This window comes from Salvia splendens, chromosome 6, assembly GCF_004379255.2.
Source record: "Salvia splendens isolate huo1 chromosome 6, SspV2, whole genome shotgun sequence".
Lineage (NCBI taxonomy): Eukaryota > Viridiplantae > Streptophyta > Magnoliopsida > Lamiales > Lamiaceae > Salvia > Salvia splendens.
In genome coordinates, this window is record NC_056037.1 from 11,244,231 (window position 1) to 11,268,443 (window position 24,213).

The 24,213-nt window shown below is 36.2% G+C and overlaps 4 protein-coding genes, 1 long non-coding RNA gene and 1 pseudogene across 5 annotated transcripts; 3 read left to right on the forward strand and 3 right to left on the reverse strand.

Annotated features, from left to right (window-relative positions):
- Positions 1 to 210: 210 nt before the first annotated feature.
- LOC121806660 lies at positions 211 to 1,638 on the reverse strand. Its single transcript, XR_006051692.1, has 3 exons — positions 1,469 to 1,638; positions 724 to 774; positions 211 to 628 (listed from the first exon to the last, which is right to left on the reverse strand). It is a non-coding gene; the product is annotated as an uncharacterized LOC121806660 (long non-coding RNA).
- A 910-nt stretch (positions 1,639 to 2,548) lies between these two features.
- Positions 2,549 to 6,084, reverse strand: LOC121806659 (nucleolar protein 56-like). Its single transcript, XM_042206779.1, has 8 exons — positions 5,818 to 6,084; positions 4,954 to 5,168; positions 4,698 to 4,855; positions 4,313 to 4,500; positions 3,985 to 4,237; positions 3,731 to 3,879; positions 3,510 to 3,644; positions 2,549 to 2,988 (listed from the first exon to the last, which is right to left on the reverse strand). The coding sequence occupies exons 1-8, from the start codon at positions 6,020 to 6,022 to the stop codon at positions 2,756 to 2,758; spliced, it is 1,536 nt and encodes a 511-aa protein (XP_042062713.1). The 5' UTR covers positions 6,023 to 6,084; the 3' UTR covers positions 2,549 to 2,755.
- Positions 6,085 to 12,133: 6,049 nt separating this feature from the next.
- LOC121807782 lies at positions 12,134 to 12,953 on the forward strand. Its single transcript, XM_042208096.1, has 3 exons — positions 12,134 to 12,286; positions 12,368 to 12,651; positions 12,750 to 12,953. The coding sequence occupies exons 1-3, from the start codon at positions 12,140 to 12,142 to the stop codon at positions 12,916 to 12,918; spliced, it is 600 nt and encodes a 199-aa protein (XP_042064030.1). The 5' UTR covers positions 12,134 to 12,139; the 3' UTR covers positions 12,919 to 12,953.
- A 1,898-nt stretch (positions 12,954 to 14,851) lies between these two features.
- Positions 14,852 to 16,707, forward strand: LOC121808379 (WEB family protein At1g12150-like). Its single transcript, XM_042208833.1, has 2 exons — positions 14,852 to 15,094; positions 15,169 to 16,707. The coding sequence occupies exons 1-2, from the start codon at positions 14,867 to 14,869 to the stop codon at positions 16,705 to 16,707; spliced, it is 1,767 nt and encodes a 588-aa protein (XP_042064767.1). The 5' UTR covers positions 14,852 to 14,866.
- A 593-nt stretch (positions 16,708 to 17,300) lies between these two features.
- On the reverse strand, positions 17,301 to 20,087 carry LOC121808378 (annotated as a pseudogene).
- A 2,536-nt stretch (positions 20,088 to 22,623) lies between these two features.
- Positions 22,624 to 24,122, forward strand: LOC121807274 (U-box domain-containing protein 36-like). Its single transcript, XM_042207492.1, has 3 exons — positions 22,624 to 23,281; positions 23,348 to 23,582; positions 23,665 to 24,122. Exons 1-3 carry the CDS (start codon positions 22,975 to 22,977, stop codon positions 23,906 to 23,908), a joined length of 786 nt encoding a protein of 261 aa, XP_042063426.1. The 5' UTR covers positions 22,624 to 22,974; the 3' UTR covers positions 23,909 to 24,122.
- Positions 24,123 to 24,213: the final 91 nt, after the last annotated feature.

The window sequence follows — 24,213 nt, forward strand, 5'->3', positions numbered from 1 at the left end:
TAGTTCTTCATGCTCATCCTTTGAATGGAAACGCATGAAAACATCATAACGTCGGCACAATTCCTTCTCTTCATGAGAAAAGTAATCAAATGGACTAGGATGGAGCAAGTTCCTTTCCAGAATAAAATCCTTTCTACGTTTTCTCTCAACAACAAGAACACAAAAGAGCGTGAGATAATCTTATGATAGGAGGGAGGAGTAAAAGGCTGGAGACCGACGAACACGCATAGAAACTGGAAAGAATTGAATGGAAACAATAGAACTGAACAAAACTACAAGAAAATAATCCTAAGGGGATTGAACCTATGCAATCTTAAAAGACAATGAGCTATAGATACATCAGTTAACTAACACAATTGTTCAACAAATTTAAGCTACCAAAAGTGTTCAACAAATTTACTGAAGATGTTAGCTTTTTGAATATATACGAAGTACTCTCAGTTTCAATTGATGCTCCTCGTCTCGTGTGTATCAGTTTCGTTGAATTCCATATCAGCCAACAGCTGCTCAGCATCATTATCATATTCAGGATCAAATTCTTGTCTTTTAGGATTGTAACCACTTGAATCCAGCAAAGATGGGCCTTCAACCTTTGCAGATTTAGGTTTGTTTACACCAAAACTACGGCCTGAAATATTGTACCAAGTAATATAAGAGTAAGCAACGATCCAAATATATATTAAAAAAAAACAGTGGGCATAGCATCCAGAAGAACTAAATCACCATGATCCTTGGCAGGGACAGTATTGGAGAGCTTTTTATTAACTTTTGCTCCTGCAAAATCATTTGCATTAGAACTATCAGCAAAGCACATTTACCCATGCATTTACACATTTTTTGCATGGTTTTAATTCAAATACGAAGGGAATGCTTAATAGGTACTAATCATATTTGTTAAATAAATGTGCTCATCTTTGTGAAAATCATCAAGTCCGTATTATATCTGTTAGAACTAAAAAAATCTATTACTCGAATACACTTCTCTCTACACAAATACTTTTCCTAAATCATACTATCAACTTTATGCCCCACCATCAAAAAGTGGCTATTTTGTAGTATCTCAAGTCTCAATAGAATCATATAAAGGTATGAGTCTCAGGGTTTTAAAGCAGGTTTTATCTCAGGGTGTCCACAGGTGTTCTCTTATATATACTGCTCCATCCACTATTAATTAGCATAACTTTCCCTTATCGTCCGCCCATGATTAATTGTCATATTTACTTTTTACTCTTTTTGGTAATGGACCCCACATTCTATTAATTCATCTCACTCACATTTTATTTAAAACTACTATATAAAAGTAGGACCCACCACCAACTTTTTCCACACATTTTTTAACAACCCAAGTTGAGTGAACTCATGCCAATTAATCATGGACAGAGGGAGTATATGGATGGTTGGTAGATTACATAGATTGAATATAGGCACAAAGTTATTGAAGATTAAATTCAACTGTAATTCAAATGACCTGGAATGGAGTTGGAAGGTAAACGACCTGGAGGACCAATGATCTTCAATCCTTAAAAAGGGTGAAAAGAGACCAAAAATCAGAAAATGATAAAAATTTGTATGCAGAATCTGCAAAGAAGTACTCCCTCCGTCCCATTCAAGATGGCCACATTCTTGAGTGGCACGGGATTTTAAGAAGTGTTAGGTGGAATAAAGTAGAGAGGAAAAAGGTAGTTGAATATTTTAATGAGGAGAGATGAGAGAGGAGGTTATTTCCAAAAATGGAAAGTGGTCATCTTGATTGGGACAAACAAAAAAGGAAAGGTGGCCATCTTGAATGGGACGGAAGGAGTAAAAGTTATACTTGACTCTTGAGGGAGAATATGGTGATTCCTCCTTTAGCTGAAGTTCCCCTGGCAAACAACAAGCACAGCCAAATCAGTTGGATGGGTTTAAAGCATAATCTCATACAGCAGCATGCCCATATTCACAATTGACTAATGCAGAAAATGCTGAAATGGCATATAATAGAATTTCTTTAAAATGGTAAGCTCATCCCTCAGTTCATTACTGGCCAGAAGAATTAGTAACCTGAACTTCACATTATTCAGAAGAAGAGGAAAAGAAAATAGCAGGACTCCAAAATCAAAACAGTTGAGATCCAAAAAACAGGTCCACTAAGCATGCATCATAAGCAATTCAACCAAGCGTCTGATGAACATAACTTATTCACCAAAAGAATTAGTAAGTGTCACACTTTGACTAGAAAAATACCTTAGAGTTGTCTACTAAATGGAGTATCGATGATATGTAAGATGACAATACAAAAGCAACTTTATTGGTTGGGAATCAATGAAGTGGAGATTGATCAAATATCACACAGCCTTGGTTGTGTTTCGACTTTCTTCATCACCAATGTAGTGTAATTATTTGGAAATGAGAAGCTGTTAGTCATTTAGTGGCTGGAGACTGGGTAAACATCAGGCATCGTTATCTCAAAAGCAACTGCTCTTTCGATTTGCTAATGCAAGTGGATCTCTTTGTGAGTAATGCCCCAATTTTAAAGATAAAATTATCACAATATAAATTTGGGAGTGGGTAGGATATAAAGACTTTGCTAATCAAATATCCAATACTACCATTCGTTCATTGTTTTGGTGTTTTTAACAATTTTCTAATGAGGAAGTCACACCATAGTAGCAAATCCCATCATTACAGATAACTAATTAGCTTCATAGATATTTGAACTCAAGTCTAGAGACAACAAACAGCCATCTCATCTTCCAAAATTGCTTCCCACTCACTTTCAAGATCTAGCCTTCTTCTTTTTCCCATCTGTAGCCACTGGGGTTTCTTCCAAGTCCTTGTCTTTGCTCTTCTTCTTTTTCTTCTTTTTTGCAGTTCCATCTTCTACTTCGCCTCCATTTGCATCGGCCATTTCCTGATCTTCGTCCTCTTGCTTTTTCCTCTTTTCTTTCTTCTTCTTTTCTGATTTTGACTCCTCTTTTGAATCTCCATTTTCAGCCATAGGCTCATCCTCTACAAAGATTTGAAACAAATCTAGTCATAAGACATCGATATTAACTAGAAAACCAATACAAGCTCTACAAAGGTTTGAAACAAATCCAGTCATAAGACATCGATATTAACTAGAAAACCAATACAAGACCATTCATCATTTAAGCTACCAAATCTAACACACGAGAAAAGGTAACATATCAGTGCATTGTGATCACCTGCAGGATGATAAAATAGCAACACCACATATCAAACAAAGACATATCTCATTTGATTCAATCGAAGGTACATTACAATTTAGAAGTCAGCATGCAGTGAATACTAATAACAGTACATGAGCTAGTACCAAGTGCAGGTAACAAAAGGCATTTGCTAGTTAAGTATTAACACAAATGAAGTAGTAAATTTCATGCGTACTGATTGATCAGAATAACATCATACCATGACAACCAGGCAAAATCCATATTTATGCACTCAGAGATCAGATTCTGAATGATTGTTTATTTATTTTAATTGATTCTGGAAACAAAGGGGATTCAAACCTTTGCTTTCAACTGTGTCAATGACAGACTTCATGACATCAATATTTTTACGAGGAGCAACCCCCTTATCATAAAAGTCTAGCCGTTCTTCAACCTGCTCACGGAGTTTCTCTCCGAAAGCATTAGTACTTGCATCTGCATAAAAAAAGGACACCATGATTCACCGATAATTTTATATCCACAAGACAAGATGGACCAATAGCAATAGACCAACTAGTTACCTAAGAAACAGTCAAGGCGAGAGGCAATGGAACACTTGTTAGCAAGATACCGAGCCATACGGCCTTTATTTTTAGCAGAAGCACGGCCAATGAATGAAGAATGAAATATAAGACCATACTTTGGAGTGTTTCCATGTGTTTTCAATGCCCTGAAGACATAGCATGAGCATATTCAGAGAGTGCATAAATTGCATCAATAATATATGCATGTTAATCATGCTTCAATAAGATGCACATAGCTTTAGCACCAGTACCTAAATAGAGCCTTCTCAGCACCAAGGATCTGAAGAGTAGAAGAAGGACACTTTGCCAAGTTTGTAAGACTACCAGCATGGGAAATCAAACGAGCACCAACAACCTCTCCAATCAACGCAGCCAAATTAGGTGCAATGTCACTCATTTTGGAAACAAGATAATCATAGAGCTTCTTCCTATATTCAGCAAGGTCCATCACTCTTTGTGCAAATTGTTTGACATTAATCAAATCTATTGGTGACAAATCCTGACCTGTAAAATGAAGAACATCACATTAATATGGGATTAAGTAATATACCGTCACAAAAACAAATGTTAGAAATGTACCCATGGATGCCTTGGCAGCTTCTATAATCTCCTTAGCTTTATCTTCATCCCCTACTATGTCAGTAAGGCCAGACAATTTGTCTTCAGACAACTGTGCTTTATCATCCACGTATTTTGCAACTTTGGCATACAGATAGTTGTCATTAACAATCTTCACCAACTCAGGGAAATGCCAAGAGTACCATTCTCTGGATGAAACATAATTGAAATATAAGATTTATGTTTACAAAATTACAGGTAATATGTAATTTAACCTTCTGAAAAATATATGAACTATTAATACTAGTTAGAAAACATTCAGAGGCAAAACATAATTAGGAGTAAACAGCTGCTAATAGCATTAGGAAACAGTAGAGAAAGGAACTAAATGGAAGGAATATACTACCTCACTCTCATGGAAAAGGAATTGATATCTTTATCAAGAGTATCTAGGAGAAAGATAGCCTGGATAACCATGTTGTCCACACGGTTCACATTGAACTTCACCTTTGCTCTGCTGTAACTGTGACCCAGACCAAGTTGAGCCTTTTCCAAATCTCCAGGCTGTCCAAATATAAATTGAAGATGAGAAGACCACACTTATCATTTTTGGACTTCATAGACCACATTAACAGAAGGAATGAAAATCGGCAAATGCTAACCTTCAGGTTTTCAATGAACCTATCAAAATGCAAACGGATGCCACGAATGAGTTCAAGAACAAACTCATTACTTTGGCAGGGAATCTTAGTTACTTCAAAAATATGTGATCCAAGTTTTGGCTCGGCCACTCCCAAACTAAACTTTGGCTTCTTTCCCTCTTTGACCTTGGGTAAAGTTAGCTCCAGAAAGTTTCTTAGTTCATCAGTCATTTGACCTAAATTGAACATCAGACACCAGCAAAAGAAAGGAGTAAAGTTAAATCATAGTAATTAGAAACAAATAGCAGCAAGCATAATAGTTTATGAAGTGGTCAGCTGCATTGGTTTTAAACTAATCTGGCCAAGACGACACAAAAAAATAAAATAAATAAAAAGTTCAGGTATGTATTATGAGTTCTCTGACTCCAGTCCCTTCCTGAAGGGCATACATGTCAAAGAGTCTCTTTACGCAAACTACATTATTTTACATTTATTCAAAGAGTCTGAGAGGCAAAACACAGAAAAACTCCCGATTTATCACAACACCAAGAATAAGATAAATTGAGTAACTACATAAACAGAAAACTTCTCTCACTTCAGTTCCCTATGAAGCCATCCCCATAGCGCATAGCGCAAAGGCTAACTTAAAACCCAATAGAAAAAGATTAATGACAGCTCATTCGAAACACACCACAAACGAGAAACTACTAAGTATATCAATAAACTTTCCAAACAGATACCAAAACACTATTATTAAAAAATTCTTTTAACAGACAGTCCAACATCCTACATCACTAGGAGTATTATTATTGAAACTCCAGAAGTTAAAAATAAACAAGCAATAGATGTCTCCATGTAGTTTGAGTTAAATTTGTAGGTGTTTACCTTCAGAAATGGCGTTGCACTGGTTGAGCGCATCAAGGGCGGAGTCATAGGGGGTAAAGGCGGCGAGCTTCACGACCTTGCCGAAACGGTTAAGGTCGACGACGGAGGTCCGGACGGCCTCCGTGTTCTGGCCAATTTCATCAATTCCATCAGCTGAAAATAGACCGTATCCGGATGCCGACTCGTATAGCAGGTACAGCGACATAGCACAAAACTCCTCTTTCGACTGTGAGTGTGAAAGAGGAAAGGGGCGGGGGAGGTTTATGTTCTGATTTTAGGATTAGGGTTTTTCGGCCCTATTTGTGTAGCATGGGTCGGGCAGGGCCCACCTTGTTGAATTTTTTTATATTGTTTGTTTTTTCTTTTCTATATTGATATTTAAAATTACTTAAATTTGGCTAAATTTTGGTAGTTATCATTATATAAATGATATGCTACACACCTTGCGTGGGTTACTTATGTCTACACCACTTTCGTTTAACGTAGTTTTAACGTTATTTGCTTCGATTTAAATATGTAGTTTAATTCTAATGCATAAAAAAATGTTATTTTAATTTTTAATTTCACAAAATTCATATATATTAAAGCTCGATTTACTCGTTTCCTCTATAAATTCAAATAAATTAAGAAACTAATAAATCAAGCTTTGATTTTATGAATTTTAAATTTTTTTACATTGTTTGTTTTTTCTTTTATGAAAGGATGTTGATATTTAAAATGACTTAAATTTGACTAAATTTTGGTAGTTATCATGATAGAAATGATATGTTGCATACCTTTTGTGAGCTACTTAGGTCATCCACTACGCTGTCTCTATACCGTCCCTTAAACCGTCCCTTAAATACTATTTGACCACTATTTGAGGGCCCCACTGTCCTTTTTTACTCCATCCCTTAACTAAGGGACGGAACCTGCAACGCTCCGTCCCTTAACTGTCCCTTATTCCGTCCCTTAATTACTATTCATTCAATTTCATTTTTTTTATTTTTTTTCCAACAAATTCAATTAAAAAAACAAACTTCATTAAAAATAAAATAACATTACAACATAAAAAAAATAACTTAAAATCCTAAAAAAATAAAAATGACATAATTTAAAATACAGTTTTATAGAGACAACCAAAAATGAGTTTGTCCCACATCGAAAGTGGAACATAAACATTCAAGGATGTCTCTATAAAAGAGAGACAACCAAGAATGAGTTTGTCCCACATCGAAAGTGGAACAAAAAACATTCAAGGATGTCTCTATAAAAGAGAGACAACCAAGAATGAGTTTGTCCCACATCGAAAGTGGAACATAAAACATTCAAGGATCTCTCTATAATAGAGAGACAACCAAGAATGAGTTTGTCCCACATCGAAAGTGGAACATAAAACATTTAAGGATCTCTCTATAAAAGAGAGACAACCAAGAATGAGTTTCATAAATTCGCAAGCCCATCAAATATATATGGGCTATTACGAATTTCTTGTATTTATTTATTTGTAATTTTTTTTTAAATATAAAAACAATTTTTATAAATAAAAAGTATTTTTTTAAAAAAATCAATTTTTTTAAAAAAAATCGATTTTTCTTAAAAAAATTGAATTATTGCGTCAGCGTGACGACGCCCACTCGCGGGCCAGCGAGTGGGCGTCACGCATGCATCGGGCGTGCGACACGTCGCCCAGGCGCGTGGCGGGACGGCGCGTCCCGTGTCTCGCGTGTACGGGCTACGGGACGGGACGATCGTTGCAACGCGTCCCGCGGAGGACCCGTCCCTCCGGGACGAAACGCGAGCCCGGCGCGGGACGCGTAGTGGATGGTCTTATATCTACACCACTCTCGTTTAACGCAATTTTAACGTTGTTTGCTTCGATTTAAATATGTAGTTTGATTCTAATGGATTAGAAAATGTTATTTGAATTTTTGATTTCACAAAATTCATATATATCAAAGCTTGATTTACTCGTTTCCTCTATAAATTCAAATAAATTAAGAAACTAACAAATCAAGCTTTGATTTTATGGATTTTGTGAAATTAAAAATTCCAACAACATTTTTTAATGCATTAGACTCAAACTATATATATAAATCAAAACGAACAACGTTAAATAAGCGTTAAACGAGAGTGGTGCTCACATAAGAAGTTCACATAAGGTATGCAGCATATCATTTCTCGTTATCATGAATTTTAAAATTAGTCTATAATATCATATATTCACATTTTATTTATTATTTACCAATATAGTCTAGATAAGATATTTTCGATAAAAACATATTCTACATGGACTACTATGAAATGTTTTTAGATATTTTAGATTATTTTTAAAGTTCGTCGCAAGTAGGATAAAAAGACATGTAAAACACCACGTTGATTTAGTTGTGCCAAGTAGAATTAAAATCATATTCATTAGTCGGATATTGTGAATTATCTACCGTGAAAAATAACGAACGAAATAAAAAGTTTGTGATATTACATATACCAATCTTAAAGTTCATATAAAATATTAGAATTTGACCAAAGTTTGTGGTTTTAGGGACCAGTCTCATTTTGAAAGCTTTTTCTATTTCATTTAAGGTGACCCAAATTAATAAAATCATCTCTTTTTTAAGAGAATTTTTTTAAAAAACTTTCTACTCTTTTTTATCTACTTTATTTTCTTCCATCTCTACACTTCTGTCTTTAAAAATTTTAATTTCTTTAAACCTCGTGTCTAAAAAAAGTGCTTAAATAACTTAAGATGAAGGAAATATATTTTAGGGGTTTAGCTCACCACATAAGGTGTGACGAAGAGCATCCCAACAACAGCCCATTTCAGAGTTCCGTCCCATTCCACCGAGACGAGCGGAAGCGAAACGTGGGTCTGCGTTGTGGAGAACCCGTCCCGAAGGTCCGCAACAATCCTGCAATTTAATTATCTTCCCCTTCTACGCAAACTTATAGGGGTTGTGTATAAGGTGGTTTGGTTTCCATATTCAAAACAACCATACTTCGTTAGCCCTGACATAAGTAGTAGTACTACGTACTTCGTACTTATGTGTTTAGTGGAAGAGATAAATAAACGTGGTCCAATAACTATCTATTTGATATAATGGTTTGTAATTAAGATGAACTTATAATTTGTTTAAGAAAAATATATTAAGTTCACCAATGTGGAAGCTTCACAAAAAAAAACAAGCACCAACATGATTATATGAACACCCCTGTGGCAGGCGACAGTAAGCAAAAAATAGGATAATTGTCAACGAAAGCTTCACAAATTCATACCAAAATTTAATTATATACTCCATTACATATGATTCCTTTTGTTTCCAACTTATTTTTGTATTGCAAGGTGGACACGGGACACCAACGTAAATACCACTTCGATTGGAATTTTATGAAGCAAAATTAATTAGTGAAAGCGTGGTAAAAATGGAGCTTCACAAATTAAGAACACTAGAATACCCCAACGTCGAGAGCAACAAGAACATGAAAATCAGTAAAAATTGACGACACACCTAGAACAGTGAAACAACGGAACTAAGAGTATAAACACGGGTCAACTGATAAACTCGCCATTTTAGCAGGTTGTTTTAACAACGTGAAACATGAAAATACCGGCGAGCCTGACTGGGCCTAAAGACAAATACGGGTCAGCTGATAAATTAACTTATACACCAAACGACTTGTAATACGCACATAATTAAATTATTTCACCCTAACGAAACATGGCTACCAAACGAGCCCAAAGTATAGTTTGTTTGGATGTGGGCTTATGATATTGGTTTGATTCCTTGATGTATAATAGAAATTAAACTCAGAATAAATTGCTTAACACTTGGGAATTCTCTTCTTAAAGATCACATTGAGCTTCGTAAAATTGCTTGAGAGCTTGAGCTTAAGATATTGGTATATTGGGTATTTATAGGCAATATTTGAAGTAAATAAAATAAGTTAGTGAAATGCGAGACATGCAATGTTAATTTAAGTGAATTGAATCTTTTATTTATTGGCGGAGATATCGAAATAAAAAATGGAGAGTATTATATTCACAAAATCATGACCCATAATAATAAAGAAATTACATATATATATATATATATATATATATATATATATATATAGGGTAGTGATCAAGATATAACTAATCTTAAGTGTATAACTAGAGAACAAATCTCAGCCACACATCTTAATACTCCAAATTAATCTTATGGCTTAAATAATCTTGCAGATTTTTATAAAAAATAATAGCCAAAGGGCATTTTTGGAATTCAATACCCACATACACAAAACACACAGTCAATCCTGAATCCAGCGTAACTTGAATGCTGCAGAAAATGAGTAAGCTCTCTTACGATTATCAAATTCTTCATTTTTTTATGGAGGATGAATCGCATGGATCATGGGATACGAATCCTACCAATTTCCAACAAGTCAAAAATAAATCCAAACATTTAATCATATTGACGTTCGCAAAATCAAATTCCAAGTTCCCAACCATTGATTTTCAAATCTGATGGCTTATAAATGGGACTGTACTTGTTAGATTTGGATTGCATTATGGCCATACACCCAAATCTGATTCATTGGACCATTATTTAAGCAACCAGATTACATTTTTTCATTGTCATTTGTGTAGATGTTCGTGAGTGGAGTACGAGTTTACGGAGCAAATAGTACTCCTACTATACTTTTTCATAGAGAAAAATATAGTTGGTAAATAACGACTCATATTATTGGTTATAGTTGGTAAATAATGACTCATAGAGAAACACATCACTCTTGGTATGATTTTACTTCACTCTTGTTTACAAAACACATCACTCTTAGCATAATTTTACTTCACTCTTAGCATGATTTTACTTCACTCTTGTTTACAAAACACATCACTCTTAGCATAATTTTACTTCACTCTTAGCATGATTTTACTTCACTCTTGTTTACAAAACACTTCACTCTTAACATGATATTACTTCACTCTTGTTTACAAAACACTTCACTCTTAGCATGATTTTACTTCACTTTTCTTCACACTTAGCATGATTTTACTTTACTCTTGTTTACAAAACACTTCACTCTTAGCATGATTTTACTTCACTCTTGTTTACAAAACACATCACTCTTAGCATGATTTTACTTCACTCTTGTTTACAAAACACATCACTCTTAGCATGATTTTTTTTTCACTCTTGTTTACAAAACATATCACTCTTAGCATGATTTTACTTCACTTTTGTTTACAAAACGCATCACTTTTACTTCACTCTTGTTTACAAAACACTTCACTCTTAGCGTGATTTAACTTCACTCTTGTTTAAAAAACACATCACTCTTAGCGTGATTTTACTTCACTCTTGTTTACAAAACACTTCACTCTTAAATAAAACTAGACATGTGACATAAAATGACAATTCAATGTGAATGAAAATGATCAAGAGATTGGGTAGAAAATAGGGCATTCCAATACAGAAGCCAATGTACTATAATGAAAGGTAGCAGCAGCACAATTCCTCCCTCCTAAATTGAAGAAGAATAATTTTTCTTGATATAATAATCTATACAAGTTTCTTTCCAAACAAAGAAACGCAAATCGAAATTTGATCTAAAAATATGGACACAACAGCTCAAGCTACGGCTCTCCATTGTACAGAAAGAATTTTACAGTTCCTCTGGACTTGGGAGTTTTAAATCTGCAAACCACAGCCATTATAAAGAACTGCGGCGTATTTTAGCCACGGTCGCCGCTTCCAACATTCAGGTACTGCAAACCGGCCTCTATGGATTCGACCACTTGAAAACTGCCAAAGGCTTCCAACGCATGGTCGACGACGCCGTTGAGCTGTAACTACACTAACTCTGATACCCTCATTCCTCATTCCTTCAAAACTCTGAAAAATTAGATCATGTTGCTCATCGTTGATTGATAGGTCTAAAACACATCACTATTGGCTATGCAATCACCATTATACCCCCACCTTATTATTGTGGAGTAAATTTATGATTAAGGGAACTAATATCTCATTAAATTCGAAAATTAATACTAGCCCTTGATTTTTTTGATCTTGTGGCTATGATTTGTTCTCTAGTTATTTGGTTAAGGGGTGTTTGCCATAGATCACTACCCTATATATATATATATATATATATATATATATATGATTTTAAATATATTGAAATCCACGGAACGAATTTATTTTCCCATGCATACACAACAGCAATCGCAACTACACACACTTGAAGATCTCTTTCTTGCCTACCAAGGCAAACTAAAACCCTAACCCGTCCCATTTCTCTCTATATATAAGGCTACTAAGTTTCAAAATTAATTAATTAATTACCAGATCAATAATCAAGGATGTTTCGCGCCGTAGCTTCGTCTTCTTGTAGACTTATCCCTGCTGCATTTCGCGCCTCCGCCTATGGCCGCCGCATCTCAACCGCCCCCGCTCACAGTATGCTCGCCAAAGCCTTGGATTCCAAAATCAAACACATTACTCAATCGGTATGGTATTGGTGCAATTAATTATCAATTTCTTTCTGTTAACTTAATTAATAGTTTAATCATAATTTTAAACTTGTTTAGAGGCCAGTGGCTCCACCCGAGTTCCCTTTCGAAATAGAACACCCTCTCGGCGGCGACGTCTCCATGACGAGGGAGCTCGATGGAGAGGAAATTGAAATCGAGGTCAAGCTGGTTGACGAGGAGAGTAATTCTAATTCCTCCGTATGTCTGGAAATTGATATCTACAAACCAGATGGAAAATCAATGAATTTTGAGGCAACTGCTTCTGCTAATGACATTGTGATCCAGAAATTAACTACAAGGGATGGTGATTATAAAGTTATCTGCTCTGAGATGTGCATTGAGTGAGTTGTTGTTTATTTTATACTCCTATATATTACTACTAGTAATAATTTTGTTTGTACTTTATGATAATAATTTTGATAAATATACGTATATCTAGGCCGGAGAGCGAATTGCAGACAGTGTTGGGAGAGTTTCTCCACGCAAGAGGGATTGAGAAATCGGTTGCTGCATTTTTGTGCGATTACACCTTGTGGAATTCACAGAAATCCAATCGGCATGATGTTGAAATATTGGAGAAGATGAAGAAAGTTATTACCGACTGGTGAATGCTAGATTATATTTTAAGAATTGCTGTTTACTAGTGCTATTTCTTTATCTTTTTCAATGATACATGGCAAAGACAATGTTATATTTTGCCTTTTCATGTATTTTTATATTTAGTTATGGAAAATTTGGAGAATTTAGAACGAAATAACATATTATATTATTGTATTTATAGAATAATTTAGGAAATTATTAGAGAGCCGATAATTCAATCCAAGATTAAAATTTGGAGCCTTGATTTTTTATATTTTCATTAATAATAATAACAACAATAATAATAATAATAATAACAATAATAAGAAATGAGAACACCTTGCATGTCTCTGAGGCGAACATGTGTTCAGTTTCTGTTGTATTCGCGAACAGAGGAGGCGGCAATGGTTCATTTGAACAGGAAAATGAGAGTTTACAACAATGATAATATTCATAGCAGATTAGAGTCGACATATGTGCAAAATTATACTACATACTACATTGCAACCAAGTGACCAACTGTCGGAATTAAAGTTGAATTCGACAAAACTCTGAATTGAATTCGACAAATGAGAGTTTTGTGGTGGCTCAACTTTGTATTTAAGCTATGCTTCACGAGCATGAAAACTATTAACCTGGTATTTACGTAAACTGTAAATCGAGTTAATCAGCTCTAATGAATTAGTATTAATTAAAAAAATTCATGAAAACTTAAATACCATATTTTGTACATACATTATCCATATTTATGGAATTTATTTTTAAGAGAATAAATTTGATTGAAAAAGCCGAAAAATCGGACAGACGATGGCACCGATGAAGTTGGTCTTCCACAACCACACCTTATCTCCCAAGAAAATCTAACACTCCTATTATCCCACATTTTATTATTATTATTATTCATTATTTTAATTCCATTCTCTTTTTTTTTTTGGTTAGTTTAGCTTTTAGGAGGAGGAAGAAAAACATTAGTTTTCCATTTCAATCAAGAAAACTCCCCCCTGACGTATTCAATATATTAATAAATATAGGAGTAATTATTTGTTGCTGTCTGTTTCTTCATCAATTCATCATCTTAGGGGAATTGCTTGGAGCTTTCAATTCTTTTCCCCGTCATTTAATTTTATTACAGTAAGTTCGCTTTTCATTTAGTGCAATATGTGATTTTCGTTTACGTACATTGAATGCAGTGAAATTTGACTTATAACCATTATTGTTTTTCTGTTATGCTATTTTTTCATCTTGTCTATCCATAGACCATAGTTGATCTCGATTTGTGAGGGAAATGTGTTAAAGTGCAGCATTTATTTGAAAAGTGTTGGTGCTATTGAAGCTGAAAATGTTTGATGGAAAGATAAATAAGTATAGTTGTGAGCATTGAACATACGAAAATATGTAACGATGCACCAACCAATTTGAAAATTTGAAAATTAAATTACGAAAATATGAATAGTTTACAATTATCCCATCATCCATTCCCAGCGAAATATGCAATGATGCGCCAACCAATTTTAAAAAGGTGAGCTAACATAATCATAAAACTTACACGTGTTAAAAGCCAAAAGCCACATCAACTTTCCGTGATTTAATTTTCAGATATTAAAAAGTGTGTGATAGGGGCTCGGACATCATCAGCTAACCCAATCATGGGCAGCCCCTGTCACGCCTACTGTCGCCAAACCATCAAAACTATCGCCCAAGATAGAGCTTATCTTTATAATACATTTTGTAATCTTTTTAATATCATTTGGATATCTTTTAATATCTTGCTTTAATTGCAAGATATTCTTTGAGTTATAGATTAGATTGAGTCAAATCTTCTTGGGTTTTCTTCTTGATTCTTTCCCGAGTCGAATAGTCGAATCAAGCAGGAGGGATTATAGAATTCCCTTAGATCGAGTCATTGAGAAATATGAAATAAACTTCTATTCTCATTCTTGTTCCAAACCCGATGATGCAGTTTGTAGAAGAATAACAATGTTCGGATTCAGCGTAAAAACATTGCAAAATGGGTTTGGATCACCGAGGTCTCCGAGCACAGTTGGACGAGGGGAATCTCCTAAGGCTTCGTCGTCTCCGAAAACCGACATCGGAGAAATCGACACGCGCGCACCTTTCGAATCGGTCAAGGCCGCCGTTAGTTTATTCGGCGAAGCTATCTCACCCAGAGCAAGGCCCGTCACCAAGAAGACTAGGGCTGAAGAGGTTAACTATTCTTGACCTTTAACATATATTTGCTTCAAAGCTTACTAAATTTAAGACTGTTTGTTTATACACAGCAAAAACTGCTTGAGAAAGAGACCCAACATCACATGGTGAGCAAGGAGCTGGAATACTACAAAGAGCAACTGAAAAGTGTAGAAAATGCCAAGGCACAAGCTCAACAAGATCTTCGAAGGGCCAACGAAGCTTTACAGGACCTAACGGGAAAGCTTGAAAATCTCAGCGAATCGAAGCAAGCAGCTATCAAAGCCACGGAGGCTATGAAACGGAGAGCCGCGGAGCTGGAGGTGCAGCAGACCGAAGCTCAAATGGGCAGCGACACCTGGAAGATCGACCTCGACCTTGAGAGGGAACGCTACAAGGCTGTGTCGGGAGAGCTCATCGTTTCCAAGCAAGAGCTCGCCAACTTGAGACAAGACTTCGATGGAGCCCTCGAGGCCAAACTGGCCGCGTTTCAGAAGATTGAGGATGCGCGGCAAGCCACCAAAGCCAGCGGGGAGAGGCAGAGCATGCTCTCTAAAGAAGTGTCTATGCTCCGACGTGCTCTCGATCAAGTCAAGTTCGACTCCCTCCAAGCGCAGGAGGAGCACCTCAAGCTCATCGCGGAGAAGGAGGTGCACTTGCTGGTGCATAAGTCGGCCAAGGAAGTGGCCGAGATGGAAATCAAGGCCCTCAGAGAGGTGTACGGCCATGAGGAGAATCTTCCGCGTAAGCTCGAGGAAGCCACCGGTGCGATCAAGGTTCTGCAGGAGCAGCTTAATGATGTGCGTGCTTCCGACCTCAACTCGTTGCAGACTGCAGTCACAGAGCTTGACTGCGCTAGAAAGGAACTCCAGCAGCTCGTTGCTGAGGAAGTTTCGATGCACACTTCTGTGGAGTCGCTCGAGCATGAGTTGGAGCATGTGAAGAGGGAGCGCACAGAGTGTGAGAAGAAGGTGTCGGAAGCTGAGGTGGAAATCGAGCAGATGAGGGTCGAGATAGCAGAGAGGACGGCCGAGTTTGAGATTGCCCTGTCTAGGAATGTTCACGACGAAATTTATTCGGCTCTGGACAATTTGCTTGCAGAAGCTGAAAGGGGTCGGGCGGAAGCAGAGAAGACGCAGAAGGACGTTGAACTACATAGGCTAAAAGCCGAAGCAGCAACCATTGCAGCTAAAGAAATTGACGAGAAACTGCAGCTCGCGTTGCAGGAGGCTGAAGAGGCTAAAGCTGCACAAAAGCTTGCAGACAAACAGATACGAGATTCTCCCAAAGCAGATGGGGCAGACAACTTGAAGGACCCGGGACCTGGATCTGCAAGGAAGATCAGACTGTCAGTTGAGGAGTTTAAGACGATGAACCACAAGATCGAGGAAAGCAGAACCAATGCCGATTCCAAAGTGCAGTCTCTCACGGCTGACTTGCAAAAGATAAAGGCGAGCCAGAATGAAACGTCGCAGAAGACAGAGGAGATCTTGAAAAAGAGGGAGGACTTACAGTTGGAGATTGAGGACGCGCTGAAGAGGGCAGAGGTGGCGGAGGCCGAGAGGAAGGCAGTTGAAGGCGAACTCCAGAAATGTCGTATAGTAGTCGGAGAGCCATCTGGAATATTGTAAATGACAAAAGGTCCTGCATAACATATCAAGAAATACCAGAATATCCCATCCTCATGTAAAAATAGTATAGCTGTTTGATTAAGTGTAGGTAGGTAGTATTTATCAACTAGCCTTTTACACTTATATAAACTACTATCTGATTTCAAATAGAGTTATCATTAGGTTGTTTATTCAAACAGAGAACTCCATAGCTATATGCACTTTAAATCAGCCTTGTGCCCATGAGTTCCAACAAAAGAATCACAGAATTAAACCTCAATACATAGGTTAAATAGATCTCCGTATTCACCAATGTACGGAAACAGCACCAGAATATATATGAAATTTTGTACATTTGCTGTACAACATATGTTAAACAGATGCCAGATTAGGACATACTTGATGATATAGAGAAGCCGGCGTCTGCAAATGGTTTCATCTGTGGCCGGGTATTCTGCAGACAGCTTTGAGTAGGTATTTGGGCAAGCTACATGAAATTACATAACAATATATAGCTATAGGATCGATAGGTAGAATTATAAGCCAAGATATGTGTGTAAGCTGTGATATCAGCACCTCAAAACCAGAGATTGGTTATCTAGAACTTGTAACTATTAATGTGTAGATCCTTGAGAAATATTGAGATCCTTGAACTTCTTTAACTTGGATTCCAAAGTGTCGGCGATGACTTCTTTATCAGCATCTTCAGGCAAAGTTACATGAACAGACCCTTGCTTTACTGGTTGGGCAGGTTGACAAAGCAAGAATTGTTGCTTAACATAATTGTAGAGTTGTAGGTGAAATGGATGGTCCAAGGAATAGCAATTTCCGGAGCTACTTTCTGAATATTTTACAGAGTCAGAAGATCTCTTACGGCAGAAATGGGGAAGGGATGAATAATCCATTATCTGCACCAAACACAGTACCTTTTGTTTTAGTTAACTTGCCAAATTTAAGGAATTAAAAAAAGAAGAAACCATTAATGGAGAGGAAGAAATTACCTTAAGTAGATCATCCTCTCCACAACTGGAGAGTACATCGATTTTGTTCCTTGTTCTTTCCTGAACAAGTGGCTTTACTACCTGTTAACAGCTCCAAGATTACACTCTTGAATAAAATATATGAAAAAGAAGAAAGAAAGTTTGTTACTGGTCTTGTAATGATATATGTAGAGTTCTGTCATAAGAAAGTGCGACAGGATTCACACGAACCTTCCAACATGCTGAAAAGACATATGGCGCATTCACAATGTAATAAGTTTGTGCTTTCTCAGGGTAGTTAAGATTGTCAATAGAAGCAATTGTAGTCAGGAGCTGCAAAAGAACAAATACGAGTATTGTTAGTGATAACATACAAAAGAATCCTCTGCATCCTGAATGAAATAATGCTGCTGGTTAAGGGGCTAAATGAGAAACTATAGCTATTAACATACCTTAATCTGGTTTAGTGCAGAGAGTTTCAAGCCAGTCATATCTAGTATCTTTATACATATACTGATATGCTTCCCATACTTTTTTGTCGCAGCAGGCTGCAATAAGAAATAAAGAATGGTGAGTCGTAGAAGTGTATCGAAGAACTTAGAGAGGAAGCACAGACATCGCTTACCAAAATCACACGATCCCTGTATTCGTTAATCTGGATGTGGGATTGGATATAATAATGAACCTAAAAACGAAGAAGACTGTTGTCAGAGGTGATGAAGAAATGGTGAAACATTGGAAAACAGAAAATCCGGTTTCATTCCATGCTGTGTGCACAAATTGAGTAAATGTGACTATTAGAAATGATACTTACGGATGCTCTGTCAAATGTGCTTAGGCCTACTCCAACAGCAAATACGGGGAGACCCTGATGATGAAATAGCTGCCTGTTAGTGAGTGTATGAGATTACGAAGATAAGGATAATATGACCAGACAACTGATGCATAGTCATGTATTCCTGTTCCATCAAACGCTCACCTCATTTGAGTAACCCAACAATCCTACAAGCTGAGAATCGCGTATCCCTCTGTAAAGTTCCTCAGGAACAATTGGTTTCTGCAGTAATATGCAGCAACGAGGTTGTGAAGTACTGAGGGAAACAATAGTCCTAGCAAGTGATTCTATTATCGTGATAGTTCACAATTTGTGGAGGAAAACCACAAATGGTTTTTAGGATACGATAGACAACGATCAAGTGTGTATCTATATGTATATATATTTGATGAAAAATGTTAAGACTCAGTTTGATCAGCCCTCACTCTATGCCAAATGGAGCTAGTCAAGACCTTGAATACAAGAACATTGTGCAATATTAGCATAATTCAATTGTAATATTCATATAGCTATTCTATTATCAACACATGTTATGTTGAAACATACCGCTAGCATATTATCAATGTCGTTCTAGACTCTCCACTCCAAGCAGTCAACCTGCTGTATGATCAGCAAGCAGTTAAAATACAATTCAGCAGAGATGCTTATCATATTACATTTCATAAACTTATTTCAGAGAAAAGGATTTTTAACAAACCATCTTTTGAGCCTTTTCAACATTCCCTTCTCGTGCCTTCAGAAAACGCGTAAACGTTTCATGAGGATATCCTTGATGCACATTCTGCAAATTTAAATGATTCAGGGCACTTCAAAAAATATGGCAGTACTAAACATCAGTTGCTTTGAGCCCAACTTTTTTCAGAAAACTCATTTTGGCTCGTCCATTTTCTTCAAAAAGAAAAAACAAGTTTATGTCACATAATATCAATGATTCTAAACGCAAGACAACAACCAAGGTCAAATTTTTTTATTTCAAAATTACATTTCCCCAACTTAACACAGCAAGACCAAGTTTCTATAACAAAACTTAAAGCAAATATGAATAAAGGGTAGTGAATTTGTAGAGTAGAATGAGAATCAACTTGAAAAGGGGAAACAAACCTGGAAAGTTTTTTTAAGTGATTCGTCCACTGCAAACCATTCCACATGAAAAAAAATGATAAAAGTCAGGGAAGAGACAAAAATAAATAAAAATAATGGGAGAATTTTATTCAATAATTATCGACCTTCCTCCATTAGTGCTTCAAGTTGATTGATGAGTTCTTGAGTAACCTGAGCCATTCCCTTTTTCCCTCTTCTTCTCCCCAAAGAAAATACAGGAAGAGATTTCCAAGAATAAACTTATCCCTAAAACAATCTACTCCATCACTTCACATGGATATATACCACTTAGTTTTTGTTAAAAGAGAAGAAAAGATACTGATTCCACTGGAGAAAAGAGAAAGATCATTGAGGTCAAGATTGAAAAGTCACCATCTACATTCATTAGTTGATAGTAGTAGTTCTACTTTATGATTTATTAAACAAATCGGGACAGGATAATTTTCAACGTGGAAATTTGTAAACGACAATACAGCAGTTTGTGGCATTGGTAAAACGAATTAATCGATTCACTACATGTTAAAACACTGTATTTATGGGTTTCTCTTTTTTCTTTTTTCTTTTTTCTTTTTTCTTTTTTCTTTTTTCTTTTTTCTTTTTTCTTTTTTCAATCGGTTGAAATTTCTGGTAGACAGTGGTCTGCAATATCAATATACAATATCTCCACAATTTCGTTAAGATAAATATTTGTTTTAAAAATAATTTAGCAATTGCTGTTGGGCCAGTTTTTCTAAAAATTATTGGGTTGAAAATAAAAAGCCCAACAAGATATATCTGGTTGAATCTTATTGGGTTTATTATATTAAAATACATGCATATGATTGCAAAAATACCTATAATTAATCTTTAGGCCAAGGGCTCCCTGTACATATGCTAATTACTAGTACTATTTTATACTCCATATATTTTCTTAGAAACACATATGTAGCTCCAAATATTTCATGACAATATTTGAAAGTTCATTCTTTTTCTTGAAAGTTTTTGGATTTTGGGTGGGACGGAGTAAAAAAGTAAACATCCATTATAAGCTTTTTTTTAAAAAAAATGAACTCCTATAAGTTTATAAATCGTCAAAATGTCCCCATAATTCATTTTATTAAAAATGAGATAATTATTTGTAAAATCCACATCTTATAAGGTGTATAAAAATATTTTTTCAAATAGAAGCTCAGCCCCTACTTATACTTGTAAATGGCCTAAAAAGGAAAATAAAATATAATTATTTAATTTCAAAGGGAACATGTCAAACATGATAACAATATCACACACGCATTGAAAGTTGACTTTCTCCACAGCCGAGATACTCGTACGTATTCGCATATTCCATTTTCTGGTCTTTTTCAGATTTAAATAATGTGATAATGATGCTATCAAACATCGACTAGACTTGATCGCATGCATAAATTGTGACATATTAATTTGAATGATATTATATGAATAGCGCTCTCTCCCCCTCTCAACTTCCATCTTAGTATTTAGTTTAATACTGCCTCTATATCATAATCCAATATGAGAAGTACATAAGAATATTCTTACAGCATTTTATTATAAATAGTATTGATAATACAGTATAGTATGAGTTGTAATACAGAAAACAAATACCCACGGGTTGTTCCCTCCGTCTGCGAATAAGAGTCCCGTTTTTCCATTTTAGTCCGTCTGCAAATAGGAGTCCCGATTCACTTTTACCATAAATGGTGATAGGATCCCCACCTTCCACTAACTCACTCTACTCACATTTCATTTAAAACTAATACTATATACAAGCGTGACCCCTATTCCTCTAATTTTTTCCATCAACTTTTCTTAACATTTCTTAAAACCTGTGCCACCAAAAAATGAGACTCTTAATGACGGACGGAGGGAGTACAAGACTAAGTTTTGCTTGACATTCACTTTCGTGTTTCAGAAATATTTATTCTTAAATAATTAAGCTAAGCATATCGGCCATAATAATTTATAAACCATAAATTGATAGCTCAGTTACCTATTCAACTTAGGATATTAGGATATTCTAATATCATCATGCCAATATATTATTTTCGTGTCTAAAATGACAAACTTATATAGTAGTACAAGTTTTTGTGTGATTATAGAAACTCACCATAGGTATATTCGGTGGGCACATACATAGTAAACTCGGATTTCATACCGTTCCCACACATGACTAGTAAATCATACTTGAAAAATAAAAAAAAACTAATTAAACTTATTGTGTGTGCGCGCGTGAAATGTCTGCAATTTATGTTGTGTGTGTGATGTGTGTAATCTGTGTATTCGTGTGTGCATGCGCGTGCAGTGTGTAGTGTGTGTGTGCGTGCGCGTGTACAATGTATATATTGTGTGTAAGAGTATAATGTGCATATTGTGTGATCGTGTAGTATGTTTTGTGTGTGTATTGTTTATGTGTACGTCAAGTGTGCACAGGGACGTAGCCACCTTAAGGGGATATGGGGCAAATGCCCCTCCTCATCCACTCATTTCTCTATATATTTATACATGAATTTTTTATTATATACTTCAACCACACTAAATGTCCCTTCTCAAATACATAATTTTTTTCTATGTATTATATTTTTGCCCCTTCTCCAATAAAATCCTGGCTCCGCCCCTGAGTGTGCAATGTGTGTAGCGTGCACGCGCTATGTGTGTATAATATGTGTATTATGTATTGTGTGTACGTGTGCAGTGTGTGTAAGCAATTTATGTATTGTGTGTGAAGTTGGTGTTTGTGAAGTATGTGCATGCGTGTGAAGGGTGTGCGTAGTGTGTTTGTGTGAGCAATGTGTGTAGTTTGTGTGTGTGGTGTATATTGTTTGTGCACTATGTGCGTGTGCAGTGTGTTATGTTTGTAAATGTGTGGTATGTATATTGTTTGAATGTCTGCATGCTATGTGTGTGTATTGTGTATATGTAGTGTGTGTCTTTGGATATACAATGTGCGAAAAATATCTAATTTTTATTATTTTTTAAATTTCTAATCATCTACTTTAAATAAGAAATTCAAATTATAGAATCAAAAAATTAAGAATTGTAATTTAATTCTAGATTTAAAATTTTTTATAAAATCAAATATTTAAATTTGAAATTGAAAACTCTAATTCTAATAACAAAAAATCAATTCTAAGACCAGGAAATTCCTAAGGGACCCACGAACTGAATATAAAGAGCACATGACGAATAGTTGGAAATATGGTGGCAATATAAAGGGGAGTTAAATCTCGAGTTTTGGAGAGGAGGAGACAAAACTAAGTTTCTCTTTTCTCCATATAGTTGGGCAAAGTCAAAGTTGCATTAAAGCTAGAACAATCCTAAATTTCTCCACCCAAATTTTCAACATTGTTAGGTTCTTCCGGCCAACAACCGTCGTCAATGGCGTCCAGCTCCGAGGAGTGGGTGAGCGAGATCGAAGAAGAGGAGATCGAGGAAGAGGAGAACAAGGTGCATGTAAACTATGAAAGTAAGTACGAGCTTGGAACCATAGCGGAGGAGGGCAGCTGGTGCTTAAGTTACGATGACAGAGAGAATGTATTATATGTGGCGGTATGGAGGGAGATCGATGAGGCGTTGAGCATGGACGCCTTGCTCTGGACGCTCAAAAATGCTGTGCTTGATCCCTCCTCGGCTTTCATCTTCCTCATCCACGTCTTCCCTGAGATCAAGTTCATCCCTTCGCCTTGTAAGTTCATCTCTCTCCTTCCTTCATTCCTTCATCTCTCTCTCTCTCTCACTGATGAGTTTGCAGTGGGGAAGTTGCCTATAAATCAGGTGAACCCGGAGCAGAAGAAGGTGTTTTTGGCCCAAGAAAGTGGGAAGAGGAGAGATCTTCTCCGAAAGTATGTCAATGTATGCTCTGCTTCTCAGGTTAAAGTGGAGACTGTACTTGTTGAAAGTGATATGGAGGCTAAAGCCATACTTGATCTCATTCCTATTCTCAATATCACAAAGCTCATTCTTGGAGCCACCAAGGCTACTGTGAGGTTGTGCATTCTCAAGCCACAAATACATATACATGTCTCATAGGAGTATAGTTTTTCACAATGGTTATTGGTAATTTTGCAGAAGGATCAAGTCCAAGAAGGGGAATGGAACAGCAGATCAGATAGTGCAGAAGGCACCTGAATTCTGTGAGGTTAAGATCATATGTAAAGGTAAGGAAGTTACCGAGCTGGAGATGTCGGATTCCCCATCTTCTTCTCCTTCTCCTTCTCCCTCGCCAAGGCCAACTCATTCGACTCCCACCTTTGCTCAAAACAAATACCAAACAGCAAACGACTCAGCTGCCTGCAGTTGTTTCAAAATCTGAGTCATGTCAATCCAAGTACAAATTCGGCCCCAAAACTGAAGACAGGCTCAAAGCTGGTTGCACTTGAAGAATCATATTTGAGACTATCAAACCTTTCTTGCTTCTTATGAATGTAGAAAATGTAAACAATTTCATTTCAGGTAACAAGTTTGTAAATCCTGTGTAATCTTTTACCATGACTACTTATATTTGTGTTGAACCTTTTGTCATCCAACCTTATACAAAGCCTTTCATTTAGTAAGAGTGAAGAAACAAACCTTTACAATGATTAGAATATTGTCAAATTATTGTTCTCTGCTGCAACT